Genomic DNA, 23400 nt, shown 5'->3' with positions numbered 1-23400 from the left:
ATATAGTTGTGTGTAGTTTTCTATGATATACAAGGATACATTTTTGAAGAACATCTTTCTTGTGCATGAGGATGACTGATAGTGACTAAATTAATCTGGTATACTGTTTGTAAGAAACAGTATATCTCTGCCTTTGTCTTGTCTAATGACTTGCTTTAGTATTTGCTATTCTCTGTTTTCTACATCACTGTTTGTTGTAGTTTCCTGATTGTATTGGCCATTCCAGCTGATTGTGACAGCAGTGATGTCATAGCTGATGAAGGAACCTAACTAACTCTTTAGCTGTGGCTTATGGTAATTGCTTTAGAGCAAATCATCAATGGACACACCAACGCATGCAGCAATTTATGGTAATTTGGAAAAACAAATAGGCCAATTGTGAATTACATAAATACCTCCCTCTGCTCTTTATAAATGCTATTATTATGCAACAAAGAATGCATTATCATATATGGGACTGTGATATATTCACTTTGGATGAAACTAAGCAATTTAGAAGGTATATTTAGATGAGATGAGCTATAGCATCTATGGTCTCAAGCTGTGAGAGAAAAGAATCACAGAGACACCTGCGTGCATTTAGATAGGGAACAGCCAGGTATTGTGTATTGCTTTGATTGATTACCTTTGCCAAAGAGTATTGTTTATTCATTGCCATCTGGAATTTACAATTTGAACCTCTTCCTTTATTAATGTGCCATTTCCCTCTCCAAATTGATTTAGATATGGGATATTGTTTTAGATGATTTTCCAGGAAAATGTTTGACAGATAATGCTTCTTTAATAGTAAATGTACATATAAGCTACGGATGATTGCTTTGCATTTTTGAAGAGTTGAATAACCTCTATTTTGTTAGTGACCTCTGCATAACTTGAGATGTCTTGAGATTTTTCTTTTGTTCACGTAGAAGATATAACGTGACTTAGTTCAAAGAAATGGGAAATTATTGGTTGTATAACAAGGACTTTAAGGTTTATTCACTTGTGCACTGCAAGATTTTAGCTGAAGGTCCTCATTATGTTGAGCTTTAAAAATAAATACAGAATCTGCCTGTGGAATTTCCCTTTTTCCTTGAATTATATGTTAAAATGAATAAGAGGATTTTAACAGCGTTTCTCTGCAGCAGTCTTTAGAATTAAGGAGATTGCCTGGAGGAACGATCACGCCTTCTGAAGTGATTTTCCATTCATAATGTTCCTATTTATTGCCTAAAAGAAAGAATCCTGTTGACCCAGCATCACAAAGGTTCCTTAATTTTCTTTTCAAGTTTTATAAAGCATAATGTCAGACTACACTTACATCGGAAACATTGATTTGTTGTTAAGTGCCTTGTTATACTCCACCATTGTGAGCACTACAGAATTGTAAATTACACAGTTTTGTTGGCTACCAGTAGTTGAATATGATTTTTCTCAATCTCGCTTTAATAATAGCCACGGATATCACGTAGCTTATTATTATTGTTGTTTCTTCTCTCTTTCAGAGTAAAATAAAAATGTAAGCTCAGAAAATGTCTCAAAAAGGAAGCAAGGAAGAGAAAACAAGGTTTGTATTTAGTTTGTGTTGCTTTTAAACAATGTAAGTGCTTCCAGATACAGTAAATATAGTTACATATCTGCAATTCCAGTATGGATAACCATTGAGTAGTTCGCTGAAGATGAGAAACAAACCGCTTTAGTCAATAATGGCCATAATTTCCCCTGCATCTATTCCCACTATCTGTGTGAGGTTTTGTTCCTTATGAGACAAGCTCGCTAACCAATTTAAGAAGTATATTTGATATTTAAATATTTTATATATTAATGCTTGGTTTGTATTTGCTACAGTTAGCGGGATATTTTTTCAATATGACTCCACATAAAGAGTTCTACAGAAAACATAAATTATTCAGTAATGTTCACTTAATTAGCACAATTAGTATGCTTTATGCTAGGTAGTGTTCACTTTTATGTTTAAGAAAACAAATGGTTTGGATAGTTTTCAAAAACACATACTGCTAATGCCTAACAATATTGAAATAAACCCTTCGAAGCTTGCTTTCCTGTCCAATAGAAAAACATTTTCTTCACATATACAGGAACTCACAGTAGAAAGCACTTAAATATACATCCGCACAGCCAGTGACAAAACAACCAGGACATGATCTACAAATATTCACCATTAAAACCATTTTCCTGAGGAATACAACCGAGGTGTCTGCATTCATTTTGAAACCTCCTGATTGTCACGCTAGTATCACACATTCATTACACGTCATGCACTAATGAAGCAAATTGTGTATTATGTGAATATACGCAGGAAAAACTGATTTGAAAGTCATCATGTAAACTGAGGTACAGAACTGTCATGACCAAAAAAGTATGAGGAATCTGATCTCATGGTTCTCACTCTTTGCAAGTAAACACAACCAATGTTTATGGTTTTCAAGGCAAGATTTATCCCTTATATATGCATGGCAGTTGAATTAATTGTGAATGCTTCATCATATTTCTCACATAAAATGTCTAGGATAATTGCTCATAAATTCTGCTTGTATAGTGGAGATTTTAAAATCTTGGGATTTATTTTATAGATTGTGTTTGTGTCTATCAAGCTCCAATAATCAGCACAATAATAAATAAATATAAGTTTATATCAAGACTTTGAAAAGTCCTTGTGAGTTCATTAATTGGCAAATATAGCGCTTACTGAAATTAAAGTTTTCGTAAAAAATACTTCCAAGACAAGGTAGCTGCAGGGAGGTGCAAAATAAAATTGTTCTTTCAATTACTTATCAGTAAAGGTATATTATCAGTCTGATATTATTGCTTCAGTTAATCTCCCTCAGGTGACAAACAAATATTATTTTTAAACAGCAAGCATGCTTGATATCGTTTATAAGTGCTTAATTCATACGGCACTCTACAGCTATGCAGAAACAATATTACAAATGTTAATGATCTTGAGGAAAAAGATTATTAATTAAATTTTCCACGCTATATTTTGTCCCTGACACAACCCTGCTGATGCTTCCGTGTTTTTCAGCTCACACAGAACGGAGCTTTACACCGAAGTCCCGTCCACATGTATGCCGATTGTCTACTCTCCAGATTACAACATTACTTTTATGGGATTAGAGAAACTCCATCCGTTTGATGCAGGGAAATGGGGGAAAGTCATTCATTTTTTAAGAGGTATGCTGAGGAATAAAGCAATGGGCACCTTTCTTATTAATTGTGAAAGAATGTAGTATCTTGATACGTTTTTGCTTGATACAGAGCACAACGCTTTTAGATGCCACCTTTCAGATTTGGAAGTAAAACAATGCTGGCATGTTGACGTAGGTGATGTGCACTAATCCAGAGATAATAAAGAAAAGCAGAATCCGCTGCCAGACACTGTAGGTACACTGTGTGAACTGAAGGTCAAAGTAGATGTAGACTTCTGGCACGATTTCAGATTCAGGTGTGTGTTTCTAACTAATTACCTTAAAATGCCATTAGCGGCTGCATTGAGCTCTTGTGGGAATTGTGGAAGTCACAGTTATATTTCCATTAAACCAAAGTATTCCTGAGACCAAAACAATAGGGCACATCATGCATGGGACTAATCTGGTCAGCACAGTGTTTAATTTAAACGAGGAACACTAAAGCTTTAAAGAATACCAATGAAACATCCCTGGCGTCATGCGTTTGAACTCTTTCGTGGATTAGTTTTAGGTTTGGCGTACATTAATATTCCCAAGCATTGTTTTTTCTCCATGTTCGTGGCTAATCTTAATTTGAAACTATGTTTGTGATGTCGTAGAAGAACAGCTGATCACAGATGGCAATATCGTTGAAGCCAGGGAGGCCACTGAGGAGGACCTGCTCGTTGTCCACACGAGACGCTATCTGAACAAACTCAAGGTCGGTTGCTTTCTTTGTATCTTCAAGAAAAAATGCGCCACAGACAGTACATCACACCTCTACTGTTCTCACTGAGAACCTGTATATTTAATTACTGTGACGTGTAGTTTTGATCCCTGGTCCCACGTCTAGATTTCTCTCCATTTCAAGATCTGTCTCCCTACTGTCGGCAAAACGTTCTACTGGAATCCCAATGCAAAAGCAGAAGCAAACAATCAATCGTGTAAAATAATAGCATTTTATCTTGGGTCTTACCTCTTGAAGTCTTTTTTTTTTAATCCACAGGTTAGATAGTTCATGTAATTGATGTATCTTTGGTATTACTTTCTCACTTCTATAAGGGAATAAAGTACGAGCTCAGATTGCTGTTATCTGATTGTAAACATTGTGTTCAATTGTATTTGAACAGAAGATTTGTCTTTTAAATCGCTGAAAAACTAAGTATAAGTATTGAGGCTTCCTCGTGTCAGTCTTACAAACATGTGGAACAGAAGTCTCAGATTAGATGCAGACAGAGGTGTGTGTTGATTACATTTTCCAATAACGTATGTCTGCAGATGTTTAATATTTTAACACATTGCTTCACAGTAGACAGGACACTGACTCTGATTCGGAGGTGGAACGGCATTGGTTTGATTCAAGCAAATCCTTAAAAAAAAAAAAAAACATTATTTAGTCATATATGTCTGAATTCATATTTTTCCATGAATGTATTTATTTCGCATTTATTTCCTTGTCTTGCTTTGAATCTATGTTGGTGTCTTTTTGTGATTTGAGTCTGTTAGAAACATTTTAATGAAAGTTATCTGGAACAGGTGTTGCAGTTTTGTGAAGCTTACAGTCCTGATAAGGCCTTTATTAGCAGCTACACACAGGGTTCTCAGATGTTTTTATCATTAACGCAATGTAATAACTGGTTGTGGGCATACAAAGTTGTATTCTACATTTAGATACACTATATTGACCTTCAGCAAAGGCTTGATTCATATCCAGCATGACAAAATAAAACAAAAACAATCGGTGTGTGAATGTGCTAGGGAATCATTTTCAAAATCATCCGACAGAGAGAGCAGGACCTCCAGTGATGTGCAAGATGAATATGGGGTTCCGTAGTGAACATGTTACATGAGTGACTTCATTCCACTTTGTTGTGCTGAGTTAACCAGCTTTAGTCTCCAGTGAAATATTGTCTTCTCAATTTAAACCCCAAGAAAAGGGATGCTAAGGCCGGCATTCGGGTTGCCCTCTTTGCTCTCTCTGTCGAGCACGAAGAGTTTCAACTGACTCTCGGTGGTCTATGAGCATGTTTCCATGAAATGTCGAAAACAACAGTGTATCGGTTACTTTGGAAAATGTGAGCTCTTTTGTTACGTAACACGTTCTGCCGCTCGATTGTGAGTGTTTTCCAGATATGCAAATGCACGTCTCCACCAGAACACTTCGAGCCGTTGTGAAGCAGCAGGTGGAACGGTGCCGCTGACCTCATGGTTGATTAGTATTTCTGATGGGAAGCCTACACCTACTGTAACGTATAGTAAAACATACGACAAAGAAATAAATGCACTCTATATATGCAGATATAACCAGGCTTGCAGGAGTCACTGTTGCTATTTGCATATCTATAAACCATCCAAAGTTCGGCTATAGCTGCTGTTCCACCGGAATATGCGATGTGACATCTTCTGAGATAACTGATACGATAGTGAATGTTTCTTGGAAAAGTGTCCACGAGACCCTCATTTTGTTTAATTAAGTACATAAATATATTTTCTCTTTTTTTACCGCATACAGAACCATATCTTGGAAGGCTCACGAGAGGTATCCCAGTAAACCCTTCTGTGCTTCTGCTGTGATTGAATATGTAGATTAGGGAATACAGTATGTAAATGAGAGCTGATCTGATGAATCGTTCTCGTAGATTAACATTTTGCCTGCAGTAATCAGTTCCATTCGACATCCATGACTGAAACCGTAGTTCCAGACCCCAAATGTATGAGTTTCTCCCCAACTTCCCCGCTAGGTTCTTGTTGTGTTTTGTGTGTTCTATAAAATATGGACGTTTATTTGTGTGTGTGTGTGTGTGTGTGTTGTTTATGGTGCTTACCTTTTACCGTGTATATAATGGTGTTGTGAAAATTGTGGTAGGAACAAAATCTTAAACAGAAATCCTGTGGTTTATATTTCCATAAACCAAGAGCTGCAGAGAATTTGGTGTGGCACGCGTGCAGTTGGTAGCCCCCTTTAACATCTCCCTATCTTGGCGTGATTTCTTCTGCTTCATCCTTTTCAGTGGTCGATCGTGGTGGCCACCATCACCGAAATCCCCCCTCTTCTCTTCCTGCCCAACTTCCTCGTCCAGAGAAAAGTCCTCCGACCTCTGAGGACGCAGACCGGCGGAACAATCATGGTAAGAGACGAGCGACGCCCCCCCTTGTGATATGTTTTCTTTCTGAATGAGCCCGTGCTTTTCTGCTGATTTGGACTTTCCTACCCTGATGCCCTTGAAAGTGCCACCCGTCTGTTCTGCTGCCTCAGCTTGTGAAACCTCGCATCGCAAGCACTGCAGTACTTTCTTAAAAAATAAAGTTGTGCTGGAGGGAGAGGGGGAAGATGAAAGATGGGTGACTGTATAAACGACGATGTAAAGCACAGAGTTAAAGCACTGCAGTATATTCTTCGCGCACTCGACTCTGTTGGAGTTGTGTTGGCGAGAGTTGATGTGATTGGGGTGCCAGTCCACGCTATGCTTCCTATTAAGAGCAGCATCTTTTTAGCATTATTTATTGCTCAGAATGGCATATGCTGGTATCTTCCAAGTTACTAGGAACCCAAGCTCTTCTCGAGGGAAAAGAGAAAGTATAAGTATAATTTTCATCCTGCAAATATGGGTGAGCGTTGATACTGTCAGGGCTTACACAAGCACCGTCATTAAGCAGGTTTCTCTTGCTTATTCTGCTGTCAAGTAAAGTGAATTAAAAGCCAAGACCTCCAACAAGTGGGTCAGTACCAAATGTGATCATTATCAGGTCTGCTTTGCTTTTTCATTCAAATCGGCCTCTTTTTGGGATGGGCTGGCAAATGATTTCCACCTTCAGAGTAAGTTGTTCTTAATCCAAGAAAGACATTCTCGTACTCTTATCGGCGCACACAGAGAGTGGCATACGATGTTTATTTGATTTATGTTTCTGTACAGAGGTTACCTCCCTTTAAAGTTATGCTTGATAGCAGCAGCTCAAAGGCCTGTGCCAGGAGGTTGGGTCCAGATCTCGCATTTCAGGTTTCTTGACATTGCTGACTCTGTAGTCCTTGTGGTTCCTGTGCCGAGAGATGAGCTAATTATAGGACCAGATGCCATCCAACACCTGAGGCATCAGTAGAAGAACACAGATGAGCACTGTAGTATAGGACACTGTCTCTAAACCCAATAATGATGCCCTATGGGAAGGGGGACCAGTTACCCAGACATGAAGATTTCGTGTGGAGGAAAGTTATGGGGAAAAGCCCGTGTTTCCCAATATCTTGCTATGGAGTCCAGATTGTCCTGTTCAGCGCCAAAGAGTGTCCCAGTTGGTTGTCTGTTGTGGGGTAATAAATGAGTGACTCCATAGTTTGGGATTTTCCATTAAATGCAACAAAAACTGGTGTGTATCAGTTTATTACTCTTGAAAACTATGGTTTTGGTTGCACTGACTGAAATAGTTGTCTTACATCACAAGGCTGTGGCTCTCGCAGATAATGCACACCAGCGAGAAGCCCTCTGGAGATTTGTGCAGCCCTCTTGCACGCTTTCCGATAAACCTCGGTGACTGGGAGGCATAAATTGACCAGATCTTGTAGAAATATCAGGCCCTAGAGTCAATCCTCGCTCATAGTTATATATCATAGCTTTAACAAAAGCCTGAGGCCTGGCGGCTGGGGCAGAGACACACATTTTGTGAAGTCTTGAGGATCAGAGATTATGATGTCACTGGAATAGGCTAATATACATAATTCAGCCTGTTACACTCACTTACGTTGATGCATGTAACGCTTAGGATTCTGGGGGAAGGAAAACTCTGTGTAGCGTAATCAAAGGGAATGCTTTGCCAAGTGCGATAGGAGTCATAAACTTTACATGGGATTTGGGATTCAATCCCGTTAAGCAGCATGGCCTACACTCCGAGTTCCTGATTAAATATTTAATGAATTCCCAGCTTTGTATTAAATGCTTCAGCACTGATTTTGGCCAAGCAATGAATCAGTTTAAGAGAGCCAGAAAAGTAAGGTTCAAACAAAAAAGTTTTATTCCGCAGAGAAGCACTTTATTTTCAGATGGATATTTTAGTTGTAAAGCAAAAGACATGATATACCATATTCTCACAGACAGGAGCCCTGTAGTCTAGTTACTAGTCCTGCTCTGTTGATGTACAATACAACCGGGAGAAATAAGAACAAGCTTTAAAAATCTTTTGCCTTTTTAAGAGAATTATTGACATTTAGTGCATCGCTGACAATATATTGATGAGGCATCTTTATCCTTTGCAAACCAGCTTTAATATGTTGTATACGATGCATGTTCCTCAGAAACACATTTTCCGACCATAAAGCTCACTTAATGTGAGAGCTGGGTTGTGTTTACATGGTATTAATTCTTATTTAAAATTCACTGAAGTTAGTATTGCATCCCAGGCGAGCAGATGTGACTGTCAGCATTGCCAATCAAAGTTTACAGAGTCTTTAAAAAAGCAGCAGCCTTGCATTAAACTGTGTCAAGTGCCGCTTTCGTTTCATGTTTATGCATGACGGAGGACGGGCGTGCATCCCCTCGGAGAGGCAGCGCAACCTTCGGAGAGTACAAATCACAGGTCCATATGCGAAAGGAATTACTACATTGATTAATCTCCCAGCATGCTCTCTCTTTGTGCAGCGCTCGGTTTACAGGGAGTGTGTCTTCGCCTGCTCCGCACTGATACAGCAGACATGAAGCTATGTTGTGATAGGATTTCATGTTTGTTTTTCTCTTTGTTTTTCCCCAAGCAGCATTAAAATGTTGATTGGCCTTTTCCTTCAGTTTTGGTTAGTGCATATTCAGCACTAGCTGAAGGAGAAACTGAAGGCCATTGCGCCAAGGCAGATTATGTAAAGAGGTTATTAAGAAGTCAATAGTGGCCCCACAGGGATTGGTTAGGCTGATGAATTGAATGCATATGAAGCCATAAAATAGTAGAAAATGGAATTTTGCTGAAGGTCTCGACTCTATACTTTAAAGAGCGATTTATCAGAATTACGGCACAACAAATTCATAATCTTTCTGCCTTAAAAATTACTTAGTATTATCCTCCTTTTTGCAGCTAATGCAGTACTGCTCTGTGATGGAGAATTCACGCGTGCAAAAATAAATAAATGCAATAAAACTGTCCTGAGAACACCGGGAGGATTCTTTGCCTGAAGGTGTTTTTTCCTAAAATTATATTCCGTCCACCGCCACTTGATAAAATCTCAAGCTTAGTTTTAAATGCTGTGACCTCCACCGCACGTAAATCAGACAGACTGATAGATGTGTAAGTTAGTTGTGAGAATGAAATCGGTTGAATGAGGTCAGGTCTAGGCTATATGTTAATGTCTATCGTAATGGGAGAGACAAAAGATTGAACTGGGGGACATTGTCGCTATATATGGTCACTTTCAAGGCTTTTAGTCTGACATAATTATTCTCAATTTTATAATTTCTATATAAAATGGCATACAATGTGCATGTAAAACAATACAGGGTTAAATTACACATATCTAACATCTGCTTATTAGCTGTACAAAGTTAGTGCAGTATGAAATGCTAGACAATATTCACTGGGCTTTCCAATGAGAGCGTCTCAATAACAGCACTGACATGCAATTCACAGGTATCGTACGGGAGAATAATGTCCCCCTCTTACAGGAATAGATAGACTTCACAAGTCATGCATACGATATTGGCACAGTGTCAGTGTAATAAAGCTGACTTCATGCATGAGCATGCACTCATTTCACTCACATCCAGGGGATTAATTACTGTGTCTGTGTGTGTGTGTGTGTGTGTGTGTCTCTGTGAATGTGTGTGTGTGTGTGTGTGTGTGTGTGTCATATATATATATATATATATATATATATATATATATATATATATATATGTTTAATCTATAATTCTAGTGCAGGGTATCAATTGTAAAACTGCATATAGACAATCTTATTTGCAGGGCTCAGTATATTCTTCTCTTAATGTGAAGATTTGGAAAACTTGCTGTTGGGGATCCTGAGACTCATGCAGTACTACAGGGATTTAATTTTGTACTGAGATTTCATCTTAATGATAAGTAATGTATTATTAATAGTGGCTTCATTGTATTGTAAACATATCTATATTTCATTAAGATGTTAGAGGATTGTATTACATTTGATTTGATTTTGGAAAACTTAATCAGAGGCAAATTAATGCTTTAAAGATGTGTTTTTTTAATTGTATTAAGAAGATAAAGGAATGCAATCGTTTTCAGCAAATCTGACTTTAGATGTATTCGGTGCCTCTTCTTGCCTGCAGCAGAAATCACCTACTTCACACACAGGGCGCCACCAGCCTGTTCTAATGAGCAGACGACGATACTGTCAGCGCTGTTTTATATGCGAAGGGGGATATGAGTTCCTGGACCTGTGGCAACAATGAAGCAGTAGATCTGTTTAGTTACCCTCAGTCTAACTAGATGCAGTTATTCTGTTGCAGATTTCCAATTTCAGCCTTGTTGACTTATTTTTGGTTATTGTCTTTTATTTGTTTTAGATCTGTCTTGTCTCATGTTTTGCTTTTCAATAATGCTTTTGTTGTTGTTTGTTTAATAAAACTTGAATTAAGTTTGTCACTTGTATGCGCTCCCTGGTTGCACAGTGCAGACACAAAGACGTGCATTTCGTTGAATGCAGCTGCCATTTTCTGATGAGTTTATTCAAATCTGTCACAGAGAAGATTTGCATGTATAGATGTTGAATATTGTTTGGCACGGACAAAATCCATTGGATTTGAAAACACTGTAAAGACACTTTCTACAAAATAAACCGATTACATTTCAAAGGGAGATAACTAAAGGGAACTGGCCAGAGCAAGACCTGTTAGAGGGAATCGTGTCAGTCCAAGAAAGAGATAACCACTTGCTTACAAAAGCATGTAAAGAGTTGACAACAGAAATGCTTTCAGTTCAAATGCCTATTGTCGAAGAAATTCTGAGTGTTTATTCTAAAAATATCATGTCAATAACTGACTGTTGACCCAAGTATTTAATAAGTAGCATCATCCTTTTTTTAATTATTTATCGCGGCAGTTGCCACACAAATTGCTTTGTGAATAATTGATGGCCTTCCACATATGTTCCCATGTGATTGGATTGTAAACTATTGTAATTTACAGACTTCATTCCTTCCTGTTCTGTGTAGGCAGGCAAGCTGGCTATTGACAGAGGATGGGCAATAAATGTTGGTGAGTAGAAATATTATTAGAATCTATATCCTCTCAGTACATAAAACCCAGGGAACTATATTTTTCCATTTGGGGGGAAATATTTTGAAGCGTGTGGAACAATCAAATCTGTGTGCCTCAGGGGGACTTCATATCATCTGCGGAGAAATAGAAATGAAATGGATTTCTCTGCTGCTTTAACTGACTTCAGCATGTCATTAAATTTAATTTTGTGCCGCTGATGTTTAATGCAGTGCCAAGGTTTGTGTTTTCTTCTCAGGATCCGAGCCATATTAACATATTAACAACCCCCCCCCACCAATTCCAACTAAAATTAATGATAATTAAAATCTGAAGCGTTTATTAGTCTCCAGGTATACCAATACTGGATACTGCTTGGGTGATATTGGCTCCTGTGAGAGATGTTACTCAGTTTTGCTTGTTTGAAACATAAACCTTGATGTTCTAACATTCCTCATTTAAATTCCATACTTGCCAATCTATCAAGGAACATTGAGTTCCATGTTTCCCATTATCTGTCTGTTGCTTTGTTTCTTACATAGTTTTATTCTTCATAACAATAGGGCCCTACAAATGGTCAGGCAACACCAAGAGAAACCAACTCAAAACGTGTTCTCAAACCTCTTCACAAAAGCAATACGATTTCCACGCATCAGGGCTTATTCATAAAGCACACATTTACCATAACAGGCAAGAGACTTCTGTCATTATATGCATATGGATGCTTTTCTTAACAGTCATTGCAATAACTTTCCATTTTCCATTATTTTAAGGCAGAAATCAAATGGAGAGTTTTGTTTAGATTTTACAAACTGGCACTTTATCCTTGCTACACCATCTACCAATGTGCTGCAGAGCAAGGCTTATGAAATTAAATTCACTTATATTATGGTCAAAAAACATTGAATTGCCTCGTTTAATGTATCAATTATTACTTCTAGATGTACATTTGAGAGCGTTTTATAGTCTGACCATGAAAACTATATTGGATGTGTGTAAATATGTCACTTATAATTGTGGTCTTTGAAATTAAAATGTCTCATTGACATTAAAAGACAATCTAGTCTAGCCTGGCCTCAGTGAATTAATGACTTGATGATGAATTATAAAACATTGGAATGACTTTACAATGGAAATAAATGGTCAGAATCCTTCCGACTATGGCCAAATAAAGTCTTCAAAGGCATGCTTTAGTCACACAATAAAATAGAAGAAACACTGACGGAAATTATCCCTGTTAATCAAGTCGAAGAAAGTAAAACATCAAACATGAACGACCACGTATTTGCCCTTGTTGTATCTAAAAATGTAAAACCAAATCCATACATTTATTTTATTGTCCAAGGTTTGGCACTACTCCAGCATAAAAACACATTTCACAGGATGGGGTTTACGATACATGCATACCAAACAAGAGAGGGAATAGGAATCCGGTTTCAGATCAGCCCAAGGCGAGCAGGGTTTGTTATTAACTTAGTTGAATTTGACCTTAACAAAAATGCTTGAAGTGCTTTATGCTTTGGAGTTTAACACCTCTAAATACGTTCTTTGTAAAACATAATAGATTTGATCTCCCAGGATGAGCAAACCCTGCTAGGATGTCTGAAAACACATGAATAAAAATGAATATATGTTTGATGGAGAGAAAAAAACAACAACAACAACAACATGTCGGGTGGTATTTTTAGCGCAGTTATTTTAGAGTGTAGGCACCCAAAGGGCTTAGGATGGGCCTAAAAATAAAAGTAGGTGATGGGTTGCTGACTAGATGAAAGATAGTATCTTTATAGGCAGGTAGGTGGATTATGTTAATAAATTCCAGGAGACAAATTCAGTGGCAGAGCAGAATACGTAGCTGATTTAGAAATATAAAATAGAATACACAAAATAGAATGAATTTACTGGAAAAAGAATACGATGGAATATGTACCAATTGCAAATCAATACAAATATGTATAATATATAGTTTTGTTTGTTTTCTGATGGTAGTAACACATATTCACTGTAAATAGGCTCTGTTCCTTAAAAAGTGACTGGTGAACTGGAGTCATTTTGCCTGGTCTGTTAATACCTCTCTCTTTGTAAATGGCAATTAAGAAAATAAAATAAGTTAATTACAACGGGTGTCTATGTTAGATACTTTGAGTTATGAATGTATTTATAGTCCAGCCTCAAGCTATGTATTTTTAATTATTCCTCACTTTGGACATGTAGTAAAAGAAGCTAAATCTAACAACCAAATAGGTAGACATCTGTTCCAAACGTATATTACTGGACTCATTTTCTTTTATAACTCTACACATGTTAAACCGTGATCATTCTGTTGTCATCACTAATACTAACACGACTCTCGGACTGGAATTACGCACCGATGGTCTTCGAATGTAGAGCACAGTATTCACTTTGAATCGATCTGTCACCACTTTTTCAATATTTATTTTATTAGGCAGCCTATGAAGTTTCATTGGAGCATTTTTTTTTTTTTTTATATATCCATGTGCCCAGCCATGCTAATATATTATTAGAATACTTTCATTCTCAATAATTTTATCCTTCCCTTTTAAACCAGTACTTTAAAATGTCAATGTACATCACTTACTGTCATTTAGGGGGAAAAAAAGTAATAAAATATGTTTTATTAGTTTAATAAAAAGTGGTTTCTCAGTCTTCATCATAAATATATATAGTTTATTTTTCATGACACAGATATACTAATTCCCACTTAGGATCTTTCCTGAACCGTATGTTTTCCCAGAGCTATCTAGACCCACCTCTCTCTTGTCTTTCCTCACTGTGAGAAACAGAGGGACATTTCTCTCCTCGGTGTGGTTCCTGCTGACTCGGCCGCTTCCTGGACTCACTTCTGATGAATCAGGGAAACGCGCCTGTTGTTTTGCAACGATACACATTATTTTTATAGAGACGAGGGCGTCCATCATCGGCATGGATTATCTTTCCAGTAGGACAGGATTGAATTGAAAGGTGTATTCATGGAGTTCAGGGACTCCCCCAAAGGAAAGCATCCCCACCTTTAGGGGAACCTTTCTAAAGGACGTTCTGCACTGTTAAGTCAACGAAACTTTTCTGAAGAAGGAAAAACAAATGTATGAATGTAATGCAACAAAGAATGTAACAAAGTCAAAGAGAAAAGTCCCTGTAGGGACATGTAATTTATCATCCCTTCATCAAGTTGACCCTCGTGTTGTCGTTTTTCTGATGTAGAGAAAAATAGGTGCCACATAATATTGACACATTCAGTAGATGGAGAATAATCACAAGTTAGTGAAGTTATTTGACTTAAAATGACTAAAAATAATGCTGTCTAGATCTCTAATAAGTATAACTCTGTTTTAGGAGGAGGCTTCCATCATTGCTCCAGTGATAAGGGTGGTGGGTTTTGTGCCTATGCTGATATTACATTAGCTATCAAGGTAAGACATGTCTGCTTAGTTTATAATTATTATTAAAGCATGATTCATGGATACGGTATATTAGTGTAAGCATGTTATATGACTACACATGTTAATGGTATTACTTATGTATACATTTCATTTTCTGTTACTTTCGGCTTGTTCGTTAACATACATCGCATCATAGATTTAAAAGATTAACTTTTATTTTGAAAACATAGGAGATCATTAAAAGTAAAAAACACAAACCACCAACTTAAAAAATATGTATATATTAGGTTATGTACATATCACAAATAAAGAGAGAATGTTTTATAAATATATATATATAGCACATATCACTAAAACATGCTTGTCAGAATATCGAGTTTAATTACAATGAATAATTAATGAATTAATGAATTATTGTCTCATTTTCGCTCATAACTTCACAGTTTTTGTTCGAGAGAGTCGAAGGTGTATCCAAGGCCACAATTATTGATCTGGATGCACATCAGGTAAGCAACAGTCATTCTCAATGTTGTTTTTGTCAGAAGACAAGATAATCCCCAGCTAAGTATCAAAATCAATCCGGTGCTTTATTGGTTCAAAACAAAAACAAAATCAATACACACAGGGTTAACTTTGCAACAAAAAGCTTGTGCTTTATTTTATATTACATTTGGAAATCACATCAGTTTTTAAGTTGTCAGCTCTCCAGGGTTGTTCTTACTCCAGGAATTAGATCTCATGTCCTGGGACGCTGTGGGGAGTAACCCACGAATAGAATAACTTGATGTAGAAATATAAATATCGATTGAATAGTGATTAAGCTTTATCCTGTTATCTGATCCTATGTGATTGAAATGTGAGATGAACCTGTGCTTGCCTCTCTGAACATGTTATTGATATTATATAGGAGTAGACTTTATGATAGAGCTATTTCTCCCTATAGTCAAACCTCATCTTCACTATAGTCAGAAAGATACTGAGAGGATAAGAAGACTGGGTGAATAATATCACCCTCTTGGTTTCTTTCTGGGATTTTTAATTTTGATTCACATTTGTATTTTTACATGGCAAGCTTTTTATGTATTTCTTTCCTTGTCAATCTGTTATAAACGTTGTAGGAACGTCAACTGAACACCAGGTTAGTCAGCACTGGAAGTAAACAGTATCGCCTCATTGGTTAGAATTCACAGTTAGAAAGCACCATGCGGATTTGTGGAGTGTTAGACATTGTGTTATTATTGTGCTTTAACCAGTGTTGTTTGCTTGTGTGTGATTTCAATGCATCTACCTCATAGTGTCTATCTTAGAAATTATCTAATTATTTTGTGCATTGGTTTGCTGGGGTACAGGGTTTACAGCGCCATATGAGGTTGCTTCCTTTTTTTTTGTACTGTCATTCGGACTTCCTTCCTACTTCCTCATTTCCCTTTGCCTGGTTTCCTGTTTTTTAGGAGATGACAGATGAGAGACATATTGCTTTTGCAAGGAGAAAGTGTAATGAATTCTCATGCCACTACAGAGCTCAATGTATTTTAAAATGTAAATTAAGATAAACTTAATAGAATAAAGTACTCCCAACTTCATTATCTTGATTTTATTCACCTTTTAAAAGTCTTATGTGTCGCAGCATTTTTAATAAATTGTACCGTTCACCGTTACTGTTGAAGTTTCCCCTGAACCATGAAAATTGAGAAGTCAGTTAAATTGAGCCCCTTATTCAAAGATATTAAATTGAAATTGTATAATTAAAGTGGGCCCACTTTTTTATAAGTATTTCTGATAGCAAAATGATGCACAACGTTACCCAGGAATGTTCCTGTATTGATGGTCTGTAAAGTGCGTTAAGGTAATTGCACATAATTATTGAACATTTTCAAGGACTTCAGATTGTTAAAATGTATCTTCTTATGCTCTTGCATTGTGGAATGTAGCGGTTGGTTTCCTGGCACTAAAGTACTTTAAAACGCTGTGATTAACAACATTGTGGTTGTTTTTTACACTTTTTTTCCATGTACAGTGAAGGTTCCAGATATTATTAAGCACAGCAACTGAAAGGCATATAGCCTTGTTATTGAATTACTAAAGTTGTGTGGTGGATCTTTTTAATGCAGCTTTGAAAGAACATTTGTAGTCTTTACCTTTTTACATTTAGTTTTATGTATGTTTTCTTTTTTAAAACGTTATCTATGTTAGGGTACTTACATTTTCTCTCCCTACAGCACTTGTAGTATTAGAAGGTTAACATAATGTGTAGTGAAGGGCTTCAAGTAGCATTTCTAATATAAAAATATGGTTTGTGTTTGTTGCTGCACACTTGAAGTGTATATGTTATTAAACCAGACAGTAGTGCAAGGTTATTGGTGTTGAACAGTACAATCGTAGATACTGTCGTTTAACTGAAATTTAGACTACAAATGATATATAGATAAATATATAACAAGAAAAGTGTATGGCATAAGTTATGTTGTATGTAATTAGCTGTTTGATTCGAAGGGTTTCCCACCGTATTCAACTTACACCTTTAAACACACAGCAGTTAATTGATTTGTTGCAGCCGCATACATCTTCAATGTCAGCAGAAGTCTCTAAACATCCATCATCCATGGCAGCCCGTGTTTCATGGATTCAGTCAAACTAACTGGGAACTTCCACGGTTATTTCTTGCAGCCACAATAACATACTTCCTCCAAGCTGTCTGCATGACAAGATAACTGCAGTTTGAAGGTCTTAAGAATTTAGCATTTTGGGTTTGGCTGGTTTTGTTAGTAATCTGTTTGTCTGTGTTTAGAATGCAGATTTGTCAAACCGTCTCTTGGCTCTTGTTCAGAATCTAATAATCTGTAGTAAGTAAATACATTTTCGTATTTCCTGCTGTTTATTGTGACAGGGCTGTTTTCCTTCTTATGTTCAAGAGAATATTAAACCTGCTGGTTGTAGAGACGCTTTCCAAAAGGAATAATGCTTTCTTCGGTACCTCCTTTACTTCAGTGCTAAGGGATTATAATTAGTAAATGTACATTCTCAGTGGAAGTTAATATTATGTGTTGATTGACAAACTGCTTGAGACACCAATATAAGCAAGAAATGTGACATTTAAGATAATGATTAAAAAATACTAGACTCCTTTTTAACACTACAAATAAACAAGATGTTGAAAGGGACAGACATCAAATATTTGTAAGCCTTTCACTGACAATCACCAGTCAATACCGTTCCTCGTTCAGTAATGGACACCATTTTCAGATCCATCCCTGTTGTACATCGCTGTGTGATGTTGCTTCTGAGCCGTGTGTCTGTGAGTTGGAAACTGAAAACAAATAAGTTTTCTGTGACCCAGTTAGTGTCTCTCACTTTGGCATTAACTCCTAGTATTGAAGCCGTCAATGAACGCTGAGTTATTGAGGAAAGCTGCTCTCTGTGTGTCAGCTCCATCATGTGGTGGAAATCATCCCACACAGGGAGGTTGATATCTCCTCATCTTCCATTTCTAGTGTCAGAGGTCCACAGTCAATGCTTTTCAGATCTGTACGTTTGGTGAAGCTAGGAGAAGTAGAATGGTGTCTCCCTTCGTTTCACTTATTACTTAACTGATTAAGTTTTAATGCTGTATTTGGCTATCAGTAAGCTGGCTGCATTATTTTTCTTACATAATTAAGTCAATTAAAAGCAAACCTCTATGTGTAAAACCCATAACATTAATAAAACATAATTCAAAATAAACTCTGACAATCGAGCAATTGGTTGTGTTTAAAACAAGCACAATCGCCTTGTTTGCACCTGCAATAGGAGGCTTGGCTTTCCATGTACAAAACCGGCTCCTTCCAGATATGGAGAGGAAACGAATGAGCGTGATTACGATTAATAGCTTTTGTCTCACAACATTTTAATTAGCAAATGGCATCCTCTTGAAGTATGTCGAAATGAATGTAGATTAACGCTGTACAGAAGTGCAGCGTTTGATTCCCCTTTGTTTTGTTTTTTTGGGGCAGCTGACGTTGTTTGCCCAGCTGAGCAGATATTCCAGCTAAACTTGCTAAAAACAGAAAGCTTGTCCGAGGTGAGCAATGCGAAGAATCAGAAAGGCTTTTTAGGAGCAGTGTTTACAGAAGTGTGTCGCTGACAGAGGCAAGTAGGATTCTAGAAAGAAACACCAGAGAATAATCCAGATCACATATGTGGCAAGTGAAATTAGAGAATAATTACTGTCATATAAACCAGTGGTCCCCAACCACGGACACGGACCGGTACCTTCCCCCCCGGACAGCAGCTTGTCCGGGAAAATATTGTATATATGAGACCGGTCCGTGGTGCAAAAAAGGTTGGGGACCGCTGATATAAACCATATTGAAAGGTTGTTACATTTAAATGTGATACGTTTTTCCCTTATAGTCTTTTGATATTGACATTTTATTTTTAATTCTGAAGCAATTCTTTTTCATTGATATACTGTACAGTGCATAGGCACGTTTTTCTGAAATGCAAAGTGTATTTTTAAATAAGAAATATGCTCTATACTTTGTTTGGAAAATATAGTACCCACTTTTCATTTTACCCAAAGTCTTTGATCAGAGATATGAACTGCAACAATATCAAAGTCTTTCCTTGTGACACATATTAAATACCAGGGCAGTAGAAGAAGACGACAAGAAATTAGATCTGCTTTGCTTCAGTGAGTTCCCTTCAAATGCAGTTCTTCACCAAAGTCACATTGTACCTTTTGGAAATAAAAGATGTGGCATTTATAAATAGACCGCAAGCATCAGCACAGTTCCCTGTTAGTGGTAGAGGCTTAAAGTACGTTGTGTAGAGGGGGAGAAGAATTTACAATACCTCGGTATACCCCTCAATATTGTATTTAATGTCAGCGTGACCTTTTTTGTGATCTTTTATGAAGATATTGCAGAGTTCAGTCAAGTGATGATATACACATGGCAGCTTTGACTCTTAAATCAGCCAGTGACGTTCAGTTGTACCTCATATAACCTTTATGGTCTTCTCGGTGAACTGTTTATCATCTGGACATTTGTGGGATTACTTATCTTTCTATATATATATAAAAATACTCTGGCCTGGAAATATTATCACTTCATTTCTGAATGATATAGTTGTGGTTTCTGTCATCACCTTGTGCAGGAAGAACTAAAACATATAAGTAGCCTAAATATAGCTAGATCATATTGTCTTGAGCTCCCAGACAGTCCTGTTCTTGCTTGTGAAATTGTCCATTTGAAATTATTTGATTATGATGTGAAGTGTTTGTGATTATTATTTTTTGGGAATATAAATGTTATCGTTGAGATTAATCGTTTTAATCTGCACTAAATAATTTGCATGATAATAAATGTCACGCCACATTACAGTTGGCTCTGTCTTTATATTAGAACATTTGAAAGCTTAATTACAAGAAATGAATGTCAATTAATTCCTGGAAAGAAAACAGTCTAGAATACCCGATATGATTTATATGGAGATTGGACATTCATGGAGATGTGAACTGTATGTTTGGTAAATTCAGGTTCATGATAAAATAGGTTTTAATTAGTGCTGCTTGATCAAGTGATTGGTACTTTTTCTCTATTGTTATACGTAATGACCCTCCTAGTTTGGCACTCACAGCAGTTTTGCCTTTCTATCGAATTAAAAGTGTCCACGGCCTGAGATTCGGGCGGCCCTTGGACGGAACCCAAAACTGTCATATGCAGTTTGAAACAAGGCTTGATTACAATTATGGCTCTTACCTATTGACGGAACAAGACAAGGAGATCAGATCAATATTCCCGCTCGGTAAATAATTCATGAATGCTGCACGAGGAACAAAAGACTGTTAAATCTGCATGGAAGTATGAAAAATGCTTCCTCTGCACTGTTTAGGTAAACAGTGTAAAAGTTGAGCAAAATTATTCACCAATTAAGGACCACTGCTCCATCAGTGCAGTGCATCATTGAAGGAAGGAATTAGGTCAATTTCATGGCTTGCATATATGATTTTATTAGTCAATGATATACAGTCTAAAACACTGCTAGTTTATTTTATAATTTAACACAGCCAGTTAGAGTAAAATAGGCTTAAGACCAATCTTTCCTGGTTACAGTGAGGGGAAAAAAGTATTTGATCCCCTGCTGATTTTATACGTTTGCCCACTGACAAAGAAATGATCAGTCTATAATTTTAATGGTAGTTGTATTTTAACAGTGAGAGACAGAATAACAACAACAAAAATCAGAAAAACGCATTTCAAAAAAGTTATACATTGAATTGCATGTTAATGAGGGAAATAAGTATTTGATCACCTATCAATCAGCAAGATTTCTGGCTCCCAGGTGTCTTTTATACAGGTAACGAGCTGAGATTAGGAGCACTCTCTTAAAGGGAGTGCTCCTAATCTCAGCTTGTTACCTGTATAAAAGACACCTGTCCACAGAAGGAATCAATCAATCAGATTCCAAACTCTCCACCATGGCCAAGACCAAAGAGCTGTCCAAGGATGTCAGGGACAAGATTGTAGACCTACACAAGGCTGGAATGGGCTACAAGACCATCGCCAAGCAGCTTGGTGAGAAGGTGACAACAGTTGGTGCGATTATTCGCAAATGGAAGAATCACAAAATAACTGTCAGTCTCCCTCAGTCTGGGGCTCCATGCAAGATCTCAGCTCGTGGAGTTTCAATGATCATGAGAACGGTGAGGAATCAGCCCAGAACTACACGGGAGGATCTTGTTAATGATCTCAAGGCAGCTGGGACCATAGTCACCAAGAAAACAATTGGTAACACACTACGCCATGAAGGACTGAAATCCTGCAGCGCCCGCAAGGTCCCCCTGCTCAAGAAAGCACATGTACAGGCCCGTCTGAAGTTTGCCAATGAACATCTGAATGATTCAGAGAACTGGGTGAAAGTGTTGTGGTCAGATGAAACCAAAATCGAGCTCTTTGGCAAAAACTCAACTCGCCGTGTTTGGAGGAGGAGGAATGACCCCAAGAACACCATCTCCACCATCAAACATGGAGGTGGAAACATTATGCTTTGGGGGTGTTTTTCTGCTAAGGGGACAGGACATCTGCACCGCATCAAAGGGACGATGGACGGGGCCATGTACCGTCAAATCTTGGGTGAGAACCTCCTTCCCTCAGCCAGGGCATTGAAAATGGGTCGTGGATGGGTATTCCAGCATGACAATGACCCAAAACACACAGCCAAGGCAACAAAGGAGTGGCTCAAGAAGAAGCACATTAAGGTCCTGGAGTGGCCTAGCCAGTCTCCAGACCTTAATCCCATAGAAAATCTGTGGAGGGAGCTGAAGGTTCGAGTTGCCAAACGTCAGCCTCGAAACCTTAATGACTTGGAGAGGATCTGCAAAGAGGAGTGGGACAAAATCCCTCCTGAGATGTGTGCAAACCTGGTGGCCAACTACAAGAAACGTCTGACCTCTGTGATTGCCAACAAGGGTTTTGCCACCAAGTGCTAAGTCCAAGGGGTCAAATACTTATTTCCCTCATTAACATGCAAATCAATGTATAACTTTTTTGAAATGCGTTTTTCAGGATTTTTTTGTTGTTATTCTGTCTCTCACTGTTAAAATACACCTACCATTAAAATTATAGACTGATCATTTCTTTGTCAGTGGGCAACGTACAAAATCAGCAGGGGATCAAATACTTTTTTCCCTCACTGTAAATCACAATGATGTCTCTGCTTTTTCAAACTGCTCAGCAGATGTACTTTTTGTAAAGGTGTTGTCACATTTGTGTTGTGTTCACTCAGAATTTGCTATACTATAAATCGAGCCTTCAGGATGAGTAGACATCTTAAATTTCATAGTGGAATTCTGTTTTATATGCAGCATGGAATACATACTGGCTTTACTTCCATTATTTGGTAATTGATACTTGGCATTTTTCAATAAAAACAATGCATTAGTTAGAGCTCATCTGGATACTGTGGACAGTTCTGGGCTCCACACTTCAAGAAAGATATCGCTGCTCTAGAGGCAGTTCAGAGGAGAGCAACCAGACTTATTCCAGGTCTGAAGGGAATGTCCTACTGAGAAACTGAGGGACCTGAACCTTCTCACCCATCACAGAAAGAGGAGAACCAAAAGAGGGCGCCACAAGGTGCATTAACTACGGCATCAAAGCTGGCCACACTGTCCTGGACTTCAGATTGCCAGAGGTAAAACATCAACAACAAAAGTGTAACATCCCCCTCTACGGAAGAAGAAAACTGAATAAAACAGTGCTTGTAAAACAGGTTGACAATGTTATACTAAGACTAAAGGCTTCTTTTAAGCTTTAATTTTAAATAAAGAGTAGAAACAAACTGTGCATCTGTTATCACATTATCTGCCATTGAGGATAACTATCCATCTACTAACTGAGGAAACTGAACCTTTTCACTCTGGAACAGAGGAGACTACGTGGGGACTTGATTCAAGTCTTCAAAATCATGAAAGGCATCGACCATATCAAACCAGAGGAGCTTTTCCAGATCAGCAGGGACACACGCACCCGGGGACACAAATGGAAATTGGGCTTCAAGGCATTCAAGACAGAAAACAGGAGACACTTCTTCACACAGAGAGGCGTCACAATCTGAACAAACTCCCCAGCGATGTGGCTGAAGAGACAATTT

General features: G+C 37.7%; 1 protein-coding gene across 1 annotated transcript in view; it reads left to right on the top strand.

The window, feature by feature from the left end:
- hdac11 (histone deacetylase 11) overlaps window positions 1-23400 on the top strand; it is a 33542-nt gene that overhangs the window by 585 nt on the left and 9557 nt on the right. Inside the window, exons 2-8 of the mRNA XM_066697785.1 lie at window positions 1485-1546; window positions 3026-3174; window positions 3788-3888; window positions 6179-6295; window positions 11326-11368; window positions 14723-14799; window positions 15213-15275. Of these exons, the coding sequence (XP_066553882.1) occupies window positions 1512-1546; window positions 3026-3174; window positions 3788-3888; window positions 6179-6295; window positions 11326-11368; window positions 14723-14799; window positions 15213-15275 (585 nt within the window). The 5' untranslated portion in view covers window positions 1485-1511. The remainder of the gene's footprint in view (window positions 1-1484; window positions 1547-3025; window positions 3175-3787; window positions 3889-6178; window positions 6296-11325; window positions 11369-14722; window positions 14800-15212; window positions 15276-23400) is intronic.

This window comes from Amia ocellicauda, chromosome 3, assembly GCF_036373705.1.
Source record: "Amia ocellicauda isolate fAmiCal2 chromosome 3, fAmiCal2.hap1, whole genome shotgun sequence".
NCBI lineage: Eukaryota > Metazoa > Chordata > Actinopteri > Amiiformes > Amiidae > Amia > Amia ocellicauda.
The sequence above is the reverse complement of the archived record's forward strand: the minus strand, read 5'-3'. Positions and strand labels throughout refer to the sequence as shown.